Below are 20,148 nucleotides of genomic sequence, written 5' to 3' on the forward strand. Positions count from 1 at the left end.
TCTATAAATAGTACATTTTCGTAAATAAACAAGGCTTTTCCCTCACCTTTTTTTAGAATATTTCTGCGAAAAAGGTATGTATAGACGCAAGTCAACATAAAACTTGCTTAAGCTTTGCATTATAGTTAATTAGTCCGAGATTACTCTGACGTCCAACAGCTGTTTTGCCAGACAAGCTGGGGCCGGGGACTGCCCCAGCTTGTCTGGCAAAACAGCCGTTGGACGTCAGAGTAATCTCGGACTATATAGTTAATATGCCTTCCTGGTCAATGGAATGTATCCGAAATGTGCAATCTGAGCTAAATATACGACATGTTATTGAATCATAAGATCAGCCTTGGTTTAGTAATCTAGAAATAATGGAATTGTTAAAGATTCACGTCAACCATTACAAAATATTATAGTTGTTAAAATGATAATGAGGTTGTGAACTATTTTGCGATTTGTAAACTTTGCTTTATATTGTATTTTTTGTGTTTACTTTTGTAAGAAATGAATTACTTTTAAACCAGTTAAACCTCTAGATCTTTTACATGTTGAGTAGTATATTAATAGGTGCATTGCATGACATATATATCCGCGAAAATTTCATGTTTTGTAAAAGAGGGGTGAAAGATACCAGAGGGACATTCAAACACATAGATCGATAATAAACTGACATCGCCATGGCTAAAAAAAAGACAAACAAACAAATAATAGAACACAAGACACACCTGTCCATAGAAAACTAAAGACTAATTCGAGCAACACGAACCCCACCAAAAACATGTTTTATACAAATTGCATGGAATTGTCGTACTAATCATAAGGGTCAACGTGATTCCAATCAATTGAAGAAAACACCCATTTATACAGTTTACCAGCTATTCATGGATAAATGTTCTATTTACAAATGATTCTAAATTATGTAATGCACCATGCAGTAACACTAAAATTAATTCTGTATATATCTTTTCGCTGAATAACAGAGTGTTTGCGTTTTTGTCGAATTTTGTTTCATTCTAAATTGTGAGAACCTTGATATGTTCCATAATATATGTTAGACAGAATTTATGAATTCAATTAAACGAGGAACAAAGTTGATGAAAGTTGTTTATCTAACATGATGTAATGGGATTTATACATTTGACACATTGGGTGTGATTTTTGTATAGTTTGAAGATGCCGTGTTTCTATGTGGCCAGTGCAAATGTGTTTTCATAATTCCATTGTTTGCCACTTATCTTCGTTTATTCAACCATCTCTATCAAAAGTGTATGAAAAAAGTCCTAAGTATTGCTGTCATTATAAACGTTTTTCATATGATTTGTTTGGTGCTGCCACATATGCCATGGTCTTCATAAATGATTGCCTTTCCCGTGATTCTGGTTGTTTAAAAATATTCGTTAAGAGATTATGAAAAATATGTATCTCTTTTATTTCTACATACTGAAGTAGCGCTTACTAAAGGCAACAGTAGTTTACCAATGTTCAAATCCAATACATCGAGACAAATCAAGGTGACGTGTTATTTACATTTCTTCCACTTGTGTCTGAATAACCAGAGCAAAACAAATGAAATGTTTGATAAGGATAACAGAAAATCATTTCATGTTATTGTATTCTTTTATTTGTCTTTGTATATTACTACTTTTACTGTTTAGTCTATTTTTGGTAATATCTATATCACATGGCTCGGTACTTGTACATCCCGTCATTGCGTAAATGTGCTATGGTAAATTTGTGTATTTTAGTCTTTCTTATTGCTAATGTGCTTTGTCTTTATGCTTTTTTGTATTCTTTGTTGACATATTTGTTTGTTTTTAATTAGGATTATAACACAATGTTGACTGCTGCATCCATATTTTTGACATTTTCACCTAATATGTCTGTTTGTTTTGTTTACACATCGTTGTCAATATAATGATATTAAAACAGACTGTCATACAAGTGAGAGTTTATGCTGGCTATAAAATCAGGTTCAATCCCCCATTTTCTAAATTCAAAAATACCTGTACCAAGTCAGGAATACGACAGTTGTTATCCATTCGGTTGATGTATTTGAGCTTTTGGTTTTGCCAATTGCTACTTACTGTCCGTTTTGAATTTTCCTCGGATTTTTTTTATTTCACTTTTTTGGAAAATGTATGCATTTTACAAATACTTGATATGACAATTGGCGATGATGTGTTTTAGACTTATTTCTATTGCTGATACGTTGTATATGGAATATCTGATGCAAATGGTTAGTGCTTTGCTGTGAAACTTAAAGCTCATTGTTTATTCAAATTTACTTACAATAAGATTTTTATATTACTCCTTAAATCCTATTCTTTTCCCCCTTTTATAGCACCAGTCTGTTATAACTGTTTTTTCTCTCCGGAAATATTAGCATTTCATAGTTAACAAATGCCCGTCATGCTGATCATGGCAAGAAATTGATAAAATCACTGTAAAGGAAAGCAGTGGTATTCTTGCAATTCGTTACTATAACATATCTTCAGTCATTTGCAATTTACAATTCGGAACCCTATGCCCCTGTGAAAGCATCAAATCTCTGTTACGGAAATCATGGTAGGAAACACAAACTCTCAAATATCTTATCAACTGGGAGTTATATGCACCATGCACAGGCGGCAATACAAAGTTTCTTCAATGATTACCACTGATTACCAAATGAAATGGTATTTGGACTTTGCAAAAACGTTTGGTACTAATTCTGCGGTACAATACTTAGCATCTAAAAATACTATTATCAATATACTGGATTACCAGGTAACATATTTTTAGAACACAAAAAGGGAGTCTTTATGTTTCCTTTAAGCATTTTCGTCACTTTTCATATATCAGAAAAATATAGTTGGTAACTTAAACAACTAAAGCTTGTTATTATTCATTCCCAATCTCGAATTTGTTAAGCGAGGCATGAAAATATATAGATACCCATGGGACTTGTTTTATAGGTAAAGTGCATTTCATGGAGATCGAAAATGATGAATCTGTACTGATGTCAATTAACATAAGACATTGAATTGACTACTTAATGTCTCAGTGACTACGACAATACTCAAATAAAAAAAGTTTAAATAATATTCTTTATTGGTTTAGTGAGGAGAACCAACGTGTCCTCAGAGTTCACAGTGTGAACTATATACAAGAATTGTACATTTTGCTTTACATTTTATTTTTATACTCATTCAGATAAAATACTCCTGATTTTTTCAGTGCTTCCTCACATTTCATAATTAAAAATTTAGCTTAAATTGACATTTCTAAAATATCCAACTGTAAAAAGACATAATTGTTAACAAAAAGTGTATAACTAATGAAAAAAATCAAATGATTATTGTCATATAAACGAACAATCAAAACATAACGACAACACACATATTATAAGAAAAAATACTGTTAATTATTTACATTCATCCATAATAGTTGAAGTAGTCACACAATTAGCTATTGTTGTAATATTTAGAACAGAATTATTATCAAACATCAAATTTATCAATTAATTTGTTCTTTTATCGAAAATGTTTCATCACGAAGCACAAAAAAAAATACATTTCACCAAATAGTATTGGTTGCACTATACGACTAATAAGTAAGATCCGCCCTGTCAATAATTAAACAGTTCGATATATAATTTGAACAGTTACGTACAAAACCTTAATTATTACAGATATTTTTTACTGAAACACGGATTAACCGTATGCCATTGAGTTAAATATACAACTATTTATGCTTAACATATAATTTAACTTCATGAATGTGTTTGATTTATATTATGGGAAATCAGATGGATTAAATTCATTAAAGAGTTACTATACACATTTGTACTGATATGCAATTAATATATGATATATATATATATATATATATATCTGAATGAGATGATGTAAAAATACAATATTTTCGTTTATTCAACCAGTGAACATGATGATAATTGCTGACCTTTTAGTTCAGCTTTTCTTTAAATCTGTTCAAATGTTTCCAAGTATTCAGATCAGTATTTTTCTTATCTGCACAATTGTTAGCTAATAATTTAATAAGTTTCTAATCTGTTTAATTATCAACTGATGTTTAAACTTAGAGTAGAACCAAAGTCATGTTGGACATCAACAAAATCGGATTGAACGTTCTGGTTATACTGGATATTTTCTCCTTCTAAATGTCTTTGTTGTACCATTGCATAAGTTGAAGGCGGCGTGTATGTCTGTACTGGTTCTGGAGGTGACGATAAAGGCACTTGGTGATGTACAAGATGACCTGTTGTTAAATGTAAATGTCTTTGAATCTGTAATGTATCAGCTGGTGTCATCAATGTCATCCCAACCTCGATATCATTTGTAGGTGATTCTGTGAAGACAAAAATATCCTAACATTACTAAAGAAAACATTTCTCAATTTGTCAGTCTAAAAGGGGGTTGTTGGATGTCTTCTATATTACTTTTCGCGTGATACGGTCTTACACATCCTCGGGTTTCATATGTTTGGGTTTGATCGTTTCTAATGAAGGTGAATCCAGAAACGCTTTAGACGCACACAATTTATCAAGTTTTATTTTCATCGCTTACTTTCTAATGATTAAAACAAATCGATTAAAAACTGCTGAATGTGAAATTATGTTACAAAGGCAAATCAGCGATGTTCAATAGATATTTAATAACCATGGAAGTGAAGACAATTGAAATCGAAATATGTCTAAACAAAATTAAGTCATATTTCTCGTCATGGTAAGAAAATCCTGCGTTGTATGCATTACCTATCATACAATTCGAAAATTATATCCGGTGTCAGATCCATTAGCTTACACACAAATGGTGTTTCCTATTTCCGTGATCTCGATACATGTTTCTGAAAACTTCTTTATTGGGACCGAAAGTTTGGGGTGCCAAAATATACATCAATTAAAAGCAACGATAATGCAAAAGGGTTTTAACGATTAAACATTCCAAATTTTTATTGTACATGTAGTAGGATTTGTTAAGTAGTGATATTAGACATTCTTTCTCACAACCTTATTTTGGAGTTTTTAAGTAGGGGTATGTACTTTGCTAATGAATTTCCGTAACCTTAGATAGATGACATGCTACCAAAATCAAAATCGTCGCGTTCGTCAAATATCGTATTTTGAGATGTTCGATAGGAAAAAGTTAAATCTTGTCATTTTTATATTATACGGAATACATTTTCGGTGTCAGTTATGTTTACAGATATATACAAGAAACATACCACATTCATATTCAAATGGTTTTACAAAAGCCACACTCTTCACGCAGTCAAACGGGGATGAATTATCTTGATTTTTTGTCGTATGTACACATTCTGTCTGCTCAACATTTATCTTCACTTCTGTGAACTCTGATGAGCTTGATTGAACTCCAACAGATATTCCGGAGTCTGCAGAGTCCGACAGCAAGGGTTTGGTTTTTCCTTTGTTTGTATCCAATGAAGTGTCTTGTCCTTGATCTACAATAAAATACAAAGCAAACATAACTTTGGAAAAGAGATAATTTTCATTTTAATCTTTTCATCAATGATTAATTCCTTTATTAATAAATCTGGGATATAAATTGATACAAATCCTTTTACTGAATATGTTTATTAACTGAGCTTAAACAAAAAAACAGTGTTGAATAAAGGGTGGAAGTATGAAAATAATTCAAAAACAGAGAAAAAAGGGAAAAAATGAAAACCTTTGCTAAATAAAAGAATCAAAGCATTATAAATAACAAAAAGCCTTAAAGGTAAAAAATAACTTTATGAAATATGAAAGATAAATACCTTTTCTACATTTTCCCAAAACATCTAATTTTTTGCATGCACAGATTATTACAACTAAGCCAACCACAGCTACCACCGTTATTACCCATCTATAATGATGAAAATAAAAACAATAAAATCTTTCCCTTAACCGTAGTATATAACTAGTCTATTAGTATTCCAAATTGATGAAATGAAAAAGAAATACTCTAAGTCTCAATGTTTTCGCATTTGTTATTAGCAGAAAGTTCTCAGCAAATATCATATCTATATTTCTTTAAATGAATGATGCTTGAATTATGATTTGAATATTTGATTGTAGCTAGAATCAATTGTTTTTTAAGTTGCTTTCGAAATTACATGAGACTGGATGTATGCACATATATATAACAAACTTTGGGAAATAGCTTGTTTTGAAATACGAATGGAATGTATGAAATACAGATCTTCATCTAAATACTATTTTTATTACTTCATTTTTCAAATTTGATATTATATGTGATATGTAAACCTTGAATTGTTATGTAATTAACTAATTATATAGACAGAAATAAAGATATATGGATTTGATAACATACCTTCCAATTTTCCATTCATTTTCTTGAAGATGACTTTTTGTTTTCTGTCCTGAAATTAATTTAAAAAAATAGTATAAAGTTTTTTTATATGAGTGTTTGCAATAGCTTAATCTTTTCATCATGATAGTTAGAAATGATGTTGCCCTGCTACAGGCTTTTTTATATTAAAATGCAAAGTAGAAACTTTTTTTTTAAAAGGTGACTCTTTGTTCAATCACGATAAAAAAAAAAGAGAGCAAACTAAAATTGATAACGGGATTAAAATGTACAACCTTGCAAAAATAAAACGATAATGTTATATACTATTTATTAGATGTAACAGCAATTTAACGATGTTCAATTCTCCATTAATAAGAAGATAAAAATCAAGGTACAAAACAACACATGAATTGTCAGAACTTCAAAACAAGCGGGGCTGTTTGCACCGACATGGTAATCGTCTCCTTCTATGCATGCGAATCCATATTCAGAAAAATTGTCACATTTACACATTTTCGCTGGGATTGTGAACGTGAAACTTATGCACAGTCGATTTTAGAAAGTTTATTTTGAAAGTTATGTAGATGTGAATAATTCCCATTACCTTAAAATGTACACATGCATTTTTAAACTTTTGACATTTACCCAGACTTTATATATATTTTTCAAGAAGCTAATATTACAGTATATTTGATATAATAATTAAGACTAAGACTAAATACATACACTTTCCCTTTTATATTTATGATCATTTATGCTAAAGCCTTATCTAATTTATGCCTTCAACTGTTTTAAAAAGGAACAGATACGTAAGGTGGCAATCACAAATTATAAGAGGAGGCAAAACAAACAACAAAAGAAATAAACAAATGAACAGACGATAACAAAGTCCACAAATCCACTATATTTATTTAAGTATATGTAATGATTGACATTACTGACATTATTTAGACTTTGTACAAAAAATTAACACCCCGGTCTTTTACAGGTTTCGTGTGGCTACGGTTATGTGTTTTATAGATTTTGTTTTCTGTTGTTTTGTTTTGCACGAGAATTCCAGGATTTTCTTCGCCTTTTGAATTTTAATTGTTTCATTTTTATCTTCAGTATCTTTTCTTAATTATTTTGTCTAGTAGAATTGGCTAAACCCTTTATAATTTTTTAAATTATAGAAAAAATAAGGTTTCAACTCCCTCAGGCAAAATTGAACGTAGATTGATTTAGCTATTTCTAGGTCCTTTTGGTAATATAGCTTTTCAACTGTTTCGGTTCTTATACATTCTTTGCTTTCAAATATTTGGCTTTGAACGTTCCTGATGAAGGTAAATCCAGAAAAGCACTTCGGACGCATGAACTTCTTAACGTGTTGTTTTCATTTTTTAAACAAATTCCTTATATCCAAATATCTAGATTATTGCATTTTTTCTGCAGGTATCTTTAACTTAATTAAAGGTACGCCTATGACATTTATTTTAACTATTTAACTATCAGATCTAGAAAGTAAGTATAAAATTACCTGTATCGTTTGTTGGTCTCGAAAATGGTATCACAACTCCGTCTTTAAGTGGTTTTAAATTGTTGATTTGCTGTGCAATCCTTGAAAGAAAAGCAGTTATCATAATATTTATTGTTATAATGAAATCTCCTTTTAAAATCATCTTAACCATTGGTATACTGTTTGATATAAACAAATACGGCAACATTGTTATCAGTATATATATATATATATATATACAAGTCTAAATTGAAAACAACGTTCAAACCTATGATTGCGTTGGATAAAAACCGCAATTTTTATACGTGTGCATGCAAAACAAATTTCTTGTTAGAGGGATCTAAATACAGCACAAACAACATTTTCCAAAAGACCAAAAAGTGAAAAAGTATATTTTAACAAAACGCATTTGACTAGCAGGTCGAACAACGGATGTTCTTAAACCCTGCTGACTGCCATGGCGATTGCCAAATAAACGGATCACAGATGTAACAAAATGGATCTTAATTTTAATCTAATACCAAATAGAAACCAAAAAACTTGCGGAAAAGATGGTATACCGCAAACATGAGGTGCAAAAATTTGTACACCATATCCGGATTTCGACAATTAATGTCTCTTCAGTGATGTTATGAATCGAAACGGTATTTGGAAGGCCATATAATTTACCTCGATTTGGGATTGACTCTTGAATTTTGAAGAGTCGAAATAGGATGAACGGATCATATAAACCCGAAGGCAAATATAATACAAGCCCAAACGAAAAAATATAAACAAGTCTAAATTGAAAACAACGTTCAAACCTATGATTGCGTTGGATAAAAACCGCAATTTTTATACGTGTGCATGCAAAACAAATTTCTTGGTAGAGGGGTCTAAATACAGCACAAACAACATTTTCCAAAAGACCAAAAAGTGAAAAAGTATATTTTAACAAAACGCATTTGACTAGCAGGTCGAACAACAGATGTTCTTAAACCCTGCTGACTGCCATGGCGATTGCCAAATAAACGGATCACAGTTTTGACTCTTGAATTTTGAAGAGTCGAAATTCAAGAGTCAATCCCAAATTGAGGTAAATTATATGGCCTTCCAAATACCGTTTCGATTCCTAACATCACTGAAGAGACATTAATTGTCGAAATCCGGATATGGTGTACAAATTTTTGCACCTCATGTTTGCGGTATACCATCTTTTCCGCAAGTTTTTTGTTTTCTATTTGGTATTAGATTAAAATTAAGATCCATTTTGTTACATCTGTCATCCGTTTATTTGGCAATCGCCATGGCAGTCAGCAGGGTTTAAGAACATCCGTCGTTCGACCTGCTAGTCAAATGCGTTTTGTTAAAATATACTTTTTCACTTTTTGGTCTTTTGGAAAATGTTGTTTGTGCTGTATTTAGACCCCTCTACCAAGAAATTTGTTTTGCATGCACACGTATAAAAATTGCGGTTTATATCCAACGCAATCATAGGTTTGAACGTTGTTTTCAATTTAGACTTGTTTATATTTTTTCGTTTGGGCTTGTATTATATTTGCCTTCGGGTTTATATGATCCGTTCATCCTATTTCGACTCTTCAAAATTCAAGAGTCAATCCCAAATTGAGGTAAATTATATGGCCTTCCAAATACCGTTTCGATTCCTAACATCACTGAAGAGACATTAATTGTCGAAATCCGGATATGGTGTACAAATTTTTGCACCTCATGTTTGCGGTATACCATCTTTTTCGCAAGTTTTTTGTTTTCTATTTGGTATTAGATTAAAATTAAGATCCATTTTGTTACATCTGTGATCCGTTTATTTGGCAATCGCCATGGCAGTCAGCAGGGTTTAAGAACATCCGTTGTTCGACCTGCTAGTCAAATGCGTTTTGTTAAAATATACTTTTTCACTTTTTGGTCTTTTGGAAAATGTTGTTTGTGCTGTATTTAGACCCCTCTACCAAGAAATTTGTTTTGCATGCACACGTATAATAATTGCGGTTTTTATCCAACGCAATCATAGGTTTGAACGTTGTTTTCAATTTAGACTTGTTTATATTTTTTCGTTTGGGCTTGTATTATATTTGCCTTCGGGTTTATATGATCCGTTCATCTATTTCGACTCTTCAAAATTCAAGAGTCAATCCCAAATTGAGGTAAATTATATGGCCTTCCAAATACCGTTTCGATTCCTAACATCACTGAAGAGACATTAATTGTCGAAATCCGGATATGGTGTACAAATTTTTGCACCTCATGTTTGCGGTATACCATCTTTTCCGCAAGATTTTTGTTTTCTATTTGGTATTAGATTAAAATTAAGATCCATTTTGTTACATCTGTGATCAGTTTATTTGGCAATCGCCATGGCAGTCAGCAGGGTTTAAGAACATCCGTTGTTCGACCTGCTAGTCAAATGCGTTTTGTTAAAATATACTTTTTCACTTTTTGGTCTTTTGGAAAATGTTGTTTGTGCTGTATATATATATATAATATATATAAGTCTGAAAATTTAAACCCAACAGTGTTAGAATTAGATTTTTTATGCTGACAAATTTTTGTCCCTCGACGGGATTTAAACTTACACATTGGATACACTACAGCACCAATCGCTTAGCCTCATGTCCGGCGCTCTAGACCACTCGACCACATCCGATATATTAAAATATAACTTCAATAGTCGTAGTGTTACCATTACATATATATATATTATCAAATACTGATAACAAGATATATATTGTCAAACAGTCATTAGACAAAAATGGTACAGATATTTGCTGAACAATTCGTTCAGCTTCCAATATAATATTTAAAAAGCATTGCAATACATAGTCCTCTACCGGTTAAAAATTCATTGTACTGGAACATAATGCAAACTTGATCTATAACTTGTCATGGTGTAAACTATATAACAAATATCAAGTCAATTACAAGCATAACGAAAAAAAGTGTAAAAAACTGATTATTTGAGTGAATTTTCTAAGTCCAAGGACCATAACTCTGCACAAAATCATCAGACCGGAACAAAATTCAAACTTGATCTTTAACTTGTCATGATAAAACTATATACCAATTATTAAATCAATATCTTCAAGCATGACGAAAAAAAGTGTGGAAAACTGATTATTTGAGTATATTTTCTAAGTCCAAGGACCATAACTCTGCACAAAATCATCAGACCGTAACAAAATTCAAACTTGATCTGTAACTTGTCATGATAAAACAATATACCAAATATCAAATCAATATATTAAAGCACGAAAAAAAAAGGTGCGGAAAACTGATTTGCCGGACTGACGGATTGGCAGACAGACAGATAGACAGACGGACGGAGTGCAAACCTAAAGTCCCCTTCGACTTCGTCAGCAGGGGACTAATAAGGAGATGTGGTATGGTTGCCAATGAGGCAACGACCTACCAAAGACTAGTTTACAAATCGTTCAGTGCTGGATTGTCGTGAAGAAAAAAGATTTTTAGATATTTTCGGTAACCTCTGAATATTTTTTGTAAACAAATTTTAGGTTTTATCTTAGTTCATAAAGTGTCCATTAGTTAAACACCAACCAACAAAAAAAAACTGAACACAAAGTTGTCTTACCTTTCATCTACACATGAACCATTAAGTGCCAATCTAGTTCCTGTTTGACATGTACCTTCAAACAATTGACAATTACAGCCATTGTATCCGAAGTAATTTCTTCCTGTGTCACATATGCATGGAATTCTACAACCAGATCTTGGCAAATAGTCAACTCTCTTGGACTCTGCAACAGTTAAATGTATCAAATGAATAGACTCAATATTGAGTTAAAAAAATAACAAAAGGCAAGGAAATGTTTTGATCATAATGATTGAATGCTCTGCTGTCAGTAGGTTGCCAAAATGTATGGTTGCTAGATAGGTTAATTCAAATATAGTGGTATGATAGCCTATCAGTAGATTTCCAAAATGGAAAAGCAAGAAAGTGTTCCATATTTATGCTAAAGAAATATGTTTCTTATAATTTATGATTGCTTAATACCTTTATAAAAAAGTTGATGGTTTGAGAATCATTCGAGAAATTTACCAAAAATAGAATCATATCCTTTTGAAATTAAATGGTGCCATGTCAAAGTGTAGGTCATAATGTTTCCAAAGATATCTGGTTTCTAAGAGGATATTTCAAAACACGATTTTTCTGAAGACGTCCAGGAAAATCATAAAAAATTTAACTACATTCTTTATCATGTCAATGTTCGGGTCATAATGTTCACCAAAACATATGTTAAAGATGTGCTTTTCTTTTTCTTGATAATAATTCCTAGAAAATTTATCAACATTTATGTTTACGTTATGTTACCAAAAATATATAGTTCCTATATCTTTATTAAAAATTTAAGGGACTGAGGAAATTTACCAACATGGTTTCTCTAGAAACTGCAAACCTTAGCATTTTTTTCTTAAATTGTTCTTTTCTTCAAAAATTTTGGTCTTAAAGTCTTAAAAGGAGGTTGACAAAATTGGAATCACATCCTTTTGGAATTCAATTGTTTGAGGTCAAAATGCTTCCCAAATTATATAGTTTCTTAGATGTTTTTCCAAATTACGATTTTCTGAAAGACGTCTAGCAAATTCTCACAAATTTTAATGACAAACCTTTGAATTTCAATTTTAACTAGTCAAAGTTTTGGTCAAAACGTTCCGAAATATGTATGGTTGGTGTGTGTTTTATCAAATCTGCATTGAATAGAGAGACTTCCGTGGAATTTACTTAGTTTGAGTATCTTCTTTTGGGGAATTTGATTGGTCAAAGTCAAATGTTTAGTCTTAACGTTTCCAAAAATATATGGTTGCTAAAAGCTTTTATCTATTGTTTTAACAGAAGGATAAGAAGGAAAAAAACTGTGCGATTTAACTTTCTTATTATGACATATGAATGTATGTAGAAACATACCAATCGGACAGGAATCGTACGGTAAGCAGGGATGAACACTGTCAGAATTGGTCTCATCAGCTAACCATGTAGAGCCTTTACACTTCAAACATTTATCTTCACCGAGATTGCTGCTGCAGGTTTCCACGTAGTATCCTTAAACGCAAAAGAAATGTAAACAATGAATAAATTTGGTGATAAATAGATGTTACATTTTTGGTACACGAAAATACAATATAACAGAACCAAAATTCAAAGGAAAACCTGTGTAAAATGATATTTGGTGGTAAAAATAAACACTAGTGCATCTACGGTCATAAAGAATATTAGTAGATGAAATTGGAAAAAATGGTACCGATTTATGAAGAAACTCTACAAAATGTGAATTTTTATGTGGAAATTAATTATGAAATAAAACATTTGAAGACTCCGAAAAACAATTATTTTCAATGAAACATATAAATAAGACACAATGTCCGTTCAAAGTATGTTAATTAAAAAAAAAGCTAATCACCTGCTGTACAGTTTTTCTCTAACTTCTTACAACAATAATGATGCTGTTCAGTTTTATTCCAGGTGGGCCTCAGTATATATTTGACAGGACACTGCTTATCCGTGTTCATTGCCTGGCCTGACACTGGTAATATGAACAAGAGGAGGAACATGCGAGACATATTTTGATTCTGAAAGGAAATAGGAAAGAAATCCGTGAATACATCAACCTGCGTTTATATATCACATATATGTTTATTTATACCGAAAGCTTATATCTTCATCGTAACTATTTTGTTGAGTATCAGATAATGATATACAGCATTCTGGAACCTGGCTGTCTGCTCGACAATAGAAACAAGAACCCGACCAGGATCCTAGGCTACACATAACGTACCATAACCAACGATTTATTTAATTGAAGAGTGTTCAAATAGTCACAATTGTGCTTGTGGTTATCATATAACAGACATCTTAAAACGTTTTAACCCGCTGCATTTGTTTGCACCTGTCCTAAGTCAGTAACCTGTTGTTCAGTGGTTGTCGTTTGTTGATGTGGATCATACGTGTTTCTTGTTTCTCGTCTTTTATATAGATTAGACCGTTGGTTTTCCTGTTTGAATTGTTTTACATTAATCATTTTGGGGCCCTTTATAGCTTGCTGTTCGGTGTGAGCCAAGGATCCGTGTTGAAGGCCGTACTTTGACCTATAATTGTTTACTTTTTACACATTGTGACTTGGATGAAGAGTTGTCTCATTGGCACTCATACCACATCTTCTTATTTCTATAAATCTAAGTAGAAGTCAATACACATAAACACATATAGGAGGTTGAAAACAGTTTGAATCAGAATAATGATAATATTACTAAACAAGATAGTGATATTAATGCATCATCTTCCATGCAAATTCAAATTCCTCTCCAGTAAAAAGTGTCATTGATAAACATGAGGAAAACCCGGTATAGATGTCAGATTAACAAAAGTAATTTGTTGGAAACATGATAGAGTAATCATGTCCCTAGAAGTTGAGACAATTTACCGATAAACCAATAAACATCATGTTTAGTATCAGTATCATTCGCTCAACCTCATAACCTAGTACGTCACATTTATTTGTATATTTGTACATAGTGAGAACTTACTGAGTTACATATATGTTGAGATACGTAAATTTAGAACTCAGGGGAATAAAGGCCTTTGGTACTCAGGTTTTATTTCGTCGAAATGATTATATATTTGAGTGTATGTAATCTTATAAAGGTATTTGTAAACAGTTTTTTTTTCTTCCTTTTTCTGTTCTTTAAACAAAAAGACAAACATGAAAATGATAACAATGTCATGTAGACTCACTTACAAATATAATACTTCTCGTTTTATCATCTGAACACAGACTAAGATATTGCGTAATGTTTATTAATGTATAGTGGAAATTTAAGATTCTAAATATAACTTATAAAAAACACATTATAGATTTATTTTTAGTATCCATCACACTATGGTATTAAAGATTGAAATGGGTGAAAATATTGATAAAAAACAAATAAAATTAAGAAATTGATGAAATAAAATAATGATTAAGAAGCAAAAACCTAAAATGGGAGTAATAACATTCATAATAGTTTAACCATACCTGAGGTCACATGTATTGAATGATCATGCTAAAGTTAGTCGTTAAAATTTCGTTATGGCAAATACAGTTCCTTGATTTGATAAGAATAAATGTGATTAAATATTTACCTTCATCCTGTTGCATGCTTTGATTTTTCCAGTATGTTTATTCAAGTCTCAATTTGTGCAGATCTCTCTTTGCGTCCCAAATCTACACTGACATCGAACGTTCTCGAAACAATTTCTGGTTTGATCTAGTTTGGAAATTCCCTAAAAATTTTGATATGGGGTGATCATGTTATGGATGTGTTTACATTGCTTTGATTGTCCTTTTTGTTGAACTTTAACCCTAAACATTATTTTAAACTGAAAATGTGTTTACACCCCTTATTTTGGAAGACCGTAAAAAATTAAAAATTACTTTGGGATTTTCCTTTTCCCGTTTCAATGATATTCGTTTGGTTAACAATGAATTAGAATATAAATAAGTTCTACTGTATAGATAAAGGGATGAATATTTTGAAAATTTTTTGACAGGATTTAGTGATGTTATTGTTACAGTCATTTTCCATAAATGAACTTTTCCTTAAATATTAAATCTAACCAATAAAACCAATTTCTTTCTTCCCATAGGCATAGATTTGGCACTAGGTTTTGGAACTATAAGTAACTAGTTGTAGATCTTTTTTAGTTTTTACTCATTGGCTTGATGTCTCTGCTGATGGTTGTTTCGTCGTCGAGGTTAACAACGGCAAGAAAAAAGTCGGTGATAAATTCTATTGGGTACGGGTAATATCAAAAATCTAGGAAAAGATGACGAGATTGTTGCTACGATAAAGGAAATACATCCACGGTCATCTGTGGCATAGATATTCCATAAAAAATCCATCAAATAATGATGGTGATTGTAAATATTTCAAAGGAATGACTCCAACTTTACCATTAGGAACCCTAGTTGCAATAGTTTCCTTGTTGAAGCAGCACACTATCAAAAAAATCTTGATAGAAAACATACGCTTTATACTTTGATTGTCATGAAAAATTGTTGATCGCTGATCATTTCTTGTGAAACACAGAACCCACGCTGAAAGTTACAGGTTGGTCTAATTATGTCGTGTTGTTATACCACTATCCCAGGTTAGCAGGGGTTGGCATTACACAAACATATTAACCCCACCACTTCCTTAATGCGCCTGTCCGAAGCCAGCAACATGTAATGCAGTGGTTGTCGTTAGTTGCCGTCTTTGGACAAGAAATATTATTACTGTGTTTATTTTCTGTTAATTACTGTTCATTTGAAACACAAAGATAAATCGATGGCATATGCATGCTTTTGGAACATTTTTTGTTGGAATTTGCGTTTATGATTCTTTTCTTATTTCATAATTAGTGTGGCTTTCAAACTGTTTTGATTAGAGTGCCACTGGTGAGTCTTGTGTAGATAAAACGCTTTTCTAGCATAACAAATGACAATTAAAGCGACAGTAGTTTACCGATGTTAGTTTAAACAATATTTTTATTTTTCAAAAGTGGACAAATTACAATTATACAATAGAAATACCGGGATTTGGAAACAAGAATAACTTATATACCGATGTTCAAATCTCGTAAATCGATTAGAAAGAAACAAATCAAGGTAACAAACAAAACCTGACTCCCGGGGAATCGCATGAACTCCAAGAGCCTGTTATCTTTGATACGTTTTTGCAACCACTGGGTTGATAACACTATTAGCGGACGCTTCGACCGGTATTACAAGGGCAGTAGTCATAAAATATAATTGTTGCAGTCATCTACTATAAATTTACTGTTCATGAATTATCAAGTCATTCACAACATCAAGATTTTTCTACTTTGAGTCATAGAAGGCCATAGCTAGATTTGGCTCAACTGTTCGGAAATTTGATTTCAATGCTTTTAAATTTCGTTATTGATTTGATCTTCCAACTGTTTGATTCAAGTGCAGTTGATAAATCTTGCGTCTGGAAAACTAAATTATAAGCCTGATATCTTCAACGGGTGTTTCATGTGCAAGCGGGATATGCTTACCCTTCAAGAGCACCTGAGATCAACCCCAGTTTTGGTGGCAGTCTTTAGTTTTCTATGATGTGTATTGTATACTGTTATTGTCTTCGATCGTTTTTTGGTTGTTTATTTTGTATTGACATTGTCTGTTTGTTTTCGACTTATCGGTTTGAACATCCCTTTGGTATCTTTCGCCTCTCTTTGATAAGTTGTTTTTACACATTTTATATTTGTTTGTTTTCTAAAAACCGGATGAAACGTATGTAGTTTCATTTCCGTTTATATGAGATTTGAACATCGGTAAACAGCTTTTGCCTAAATGTCTTTCAAAATGCATTTGGAGTGAAATTCATATGAAGCTTCTCTACAGGATATTTCAGCGTTACCATGTACCAATTTGTGTATTTTGTCATTTCGCTTATTTAATGACTTTTAAAAAACACTCTGTTTGTGTGTATGTGAACAGAAAGGGTTAGAACACACATAGTGTTACCCATATGACACTTTTAAGATGTAGGACATTATTTCTGGTCCATTATCGATTTTTTAACGACTTATGTGGGACATTCCTTATCAACTGATATGTAAACACCACATGTTGACGTGCAAGGTATTTAACAATTCAAGAATGAAAAGTTGACGAAACGAAATATATATAATCGTTATGTTTGTCATAAATACATAATTTAGAGGCGACATTTCGTCATTGTTTAGGAAAGCATTCAGATATAAACATGAAACTTCAGTATCTGTTTGGTTGTTTTAAAAAGTAAAATAACAAAAATATTCAAAACGGAAAGTCTCTAATCAAATGGCAAAAAAAAGCTCAAATACATCAAACGAATGGATAACAACTGTTATATTCCTGACTTGGTACAGGCATTTTCTGATTTAATAGTGAGGTGACATTATGTACATATCGGAACGTAGGGTTAAAAGATGGTTGTAGCTTCTTTTCATTTTTCCGAACAAAGGAACAAATCGACAGGAGAATCACGGTTGGTTCCCATGGGAATGCCGATTGTATGTTGAAAGACAAGTCCTCCAAACGTTACAAATAAGTTGTCAATAAAATAATAATCTGTCTTAAAGTTTAAAATAGGAAAAACTGGTGTAAAGGGTAAAAAAATAAAAATGTGTTAATACTATTGCAAGAGGAAAGACAAGTAGATTGTAAATACTGTAAAATATCTTTGGATTTATTTTGTATTCACATCTGAATCACACCACCCCTATAGTACGTAGTTTTACAGTAACTCAGAAGTCCAGCTTTTATTGCTGATTAAATTGATAATTATTTGGAAAGAGGTTTTGTTTGAGCACTTGTTAGACCCAGCAAGAGTATGTTGTTTGTATGGACACTTGTGTAATTTTGGTATCCAGTATAGTGAATGAAGATTCGTTTCCTCATCTTTGGTTGAGATTCCAAAAGGAACATAGACATAGAACAGACATGTGATTGTTAAGAATTTCCTATTTTAGTGTCGACTTGTGGGAGTATATGTTGAGTTTCCAAGCGAATTGTCAATACCCAATTTATTGTAACTTATACTATTTTGTAAGATTTACTTTATTTTTGCGACTGTGCCAAGAGCACATGGTAAGAAAGTCTTGTCCATATTGAAATTGTTGGTAAAATAAAATTGAATATTACTAAGGAATCTTATTTGAAGTTTGTAAAATGGCACTGCAAAGAAACTTGTATGAAGATGTTCTTCTGTGTATGAATATTTACCTAAATGTTGAAATTCACATAACTCTAGAAATTTTTTGAAATCAAAAGCAAGTCTGCAGTCACCAATCTCAACAGTTTTGTAAAGTTTGTAGTGACTGGATCCAACCGTACTAGAGCCAATGTCTGACATGTAAAAAATGCCTTAAATATAATGGTTTAGGATCCATAACCATGGAACAACAAATAAAAACATATATCAAAATCAAAATCAAAGGGTATCTTACTTTCACAAATCTCACAAATTGTGTGAAGTTTCTAATAACTTGATCCAAGCATACTCGAGTAAATATTTGTGCTTAAATCTGACATCTAAAGTCCTGTAAAACATGGTGGAAGATACCAAGGTAACAATAAAAAAATAATCTCATAAATCAAGATAAACTGACAATGCCATGGCAATAGTTGTAACTCTGGAACAACAACCAGAAAATGTTCAAAATACAGAAGAGTTTGCTTCTATCAAATTTAACAACAGTGTAAATTTTTATGAAATCTATCAAAACATACTGGATATATACAGTCACGGGCACATAACTCTGAAAATCATGAAAACTGAAAGGAAGCTTACGTTGATCAATTCAAGTCCTGGCCCGAGATAAAATTTCAGGAATAAATATCACAGTAAAGTTGAGTCAGGGTACAAAATTTGAGAAAATGTCCAATTTTCCATGATTAAAGTCCCATAACTCTGGAATTACATATTACATAATTGGAAATCATCACTATCATCTTATAGTATGAGGTGTTGACATATTGATGTATAGTGTAAGTGTATACCAAAATATATCCCGTCTGATACAGAAGTTTAAAATGCATAGTTCAAATTGCTTCAAAGATAATTTTTTAAAAAGATTTATTGGAAAATCATTGAACACAAAAAAACTATTGTTTTGTACATATATTGACAAGTCCAAACTAGAAACTAAAGATTTTTTCAACCTCCATTTGATGTAATTCAAGTGTAAGTTCCATGCACTATTTTTTTCTACAAGAGGGAAAACTTTTAAAGGTTCATGTTTGACCAAGTTGTTTTGTTTATAAACAAACTGTTATGGCAATAAACCAGGGCCTTTAACAGCTTTATAATATATGGTATAATGTTCTTCATTGCTGGAATCAGTACAGTGGCCTATAGCTGTTTACATCCTTGTCCTTTGGTTTCTAGTGGATAGTTTTTTCATTGACAATCATACCACATTTTCTTATTTTTATACAGTATGTCAAAAGAGCCACTTCATAAATTTATTCTTTTATAATCTTTGGTTAGAACAGGAAAATTTTTCATTTCATTGGAGTTTTGTGAACAAAGACAGTGGAGGGTTGGGCAACCGCTAACATGTTTAACCCTGCAAAATTCTGTATGTGCCTGTCCCAAGTCAGGAGCCTGTAATTCAGTGATTGTTGTTTGTTGATGTATATCATATTTGTATTTCATTGATTTTTTGTACATAAATCAGGTTATTAGTTTTCTCTGCTGAATTGTTTTACGTTATCATTTCAGGACCTTTTATAGCTTTCTTTCTATGCAGTATGGGTTTTGTTCATTATTGATTTAAGGACCTACAGTTACTGACTTCTGAGTTATTTGGTC

General features: G+C 31.8%; 1 protein-coding gene across 1 annotated transcript; it reads right to left on the reverse strand.

The window, feature by feature from the left end:
* Window positions 1-3,060: 3,060 nt before the first annotated feature.
* LOC127719890 (uncharacterized) lies at window positions 3,061-15,062 on the reverse strand. The gene is made up of 9 exons (XM_052226244.1): window positions 14,927-15,062; window positions 13,209-13,377; window positions 12,716-12,850; window positions 11,381-11,546; window positions 7,816-7,895; window positions 6,321-6,369; window positions 5,764-5,852; window positions 5,212-5,448; window positions 3,061-4,335 (listed from the first exon to the last, which is right to left on the reverse strand). Exons 1-9 carry the CDS (start codon window positions 14,930-14,932, stop codon window positions 4,049-4,051), a joined length of 1,218 nt encoding a protein of 405 aa, XP_052082204.1. The 5' UTR covers window positions 14,933-15,062; the 3' UTR covers window positions 3,061-4,048.
* Window positions 15,063-20,148: the final 5,086 nt, after the last annotated feature.

Source organism: Mytilus californianus, unplaced genomic scaffold (assembly GCF_021869535.1).
Source record: "Mytilus californianus isolate M0D057914Y unplaced genomic scaffold, xbMytCali1.0.p SCAF_11, whole genome shotgun sequence".
In the NCBI taxonomy this organism is placed as follows: Eukaryota; Metazoa; Mollusca; class Bivalvia; order Mytilida; family Mytilidae; genus Mytilus; species Mytilus californianus.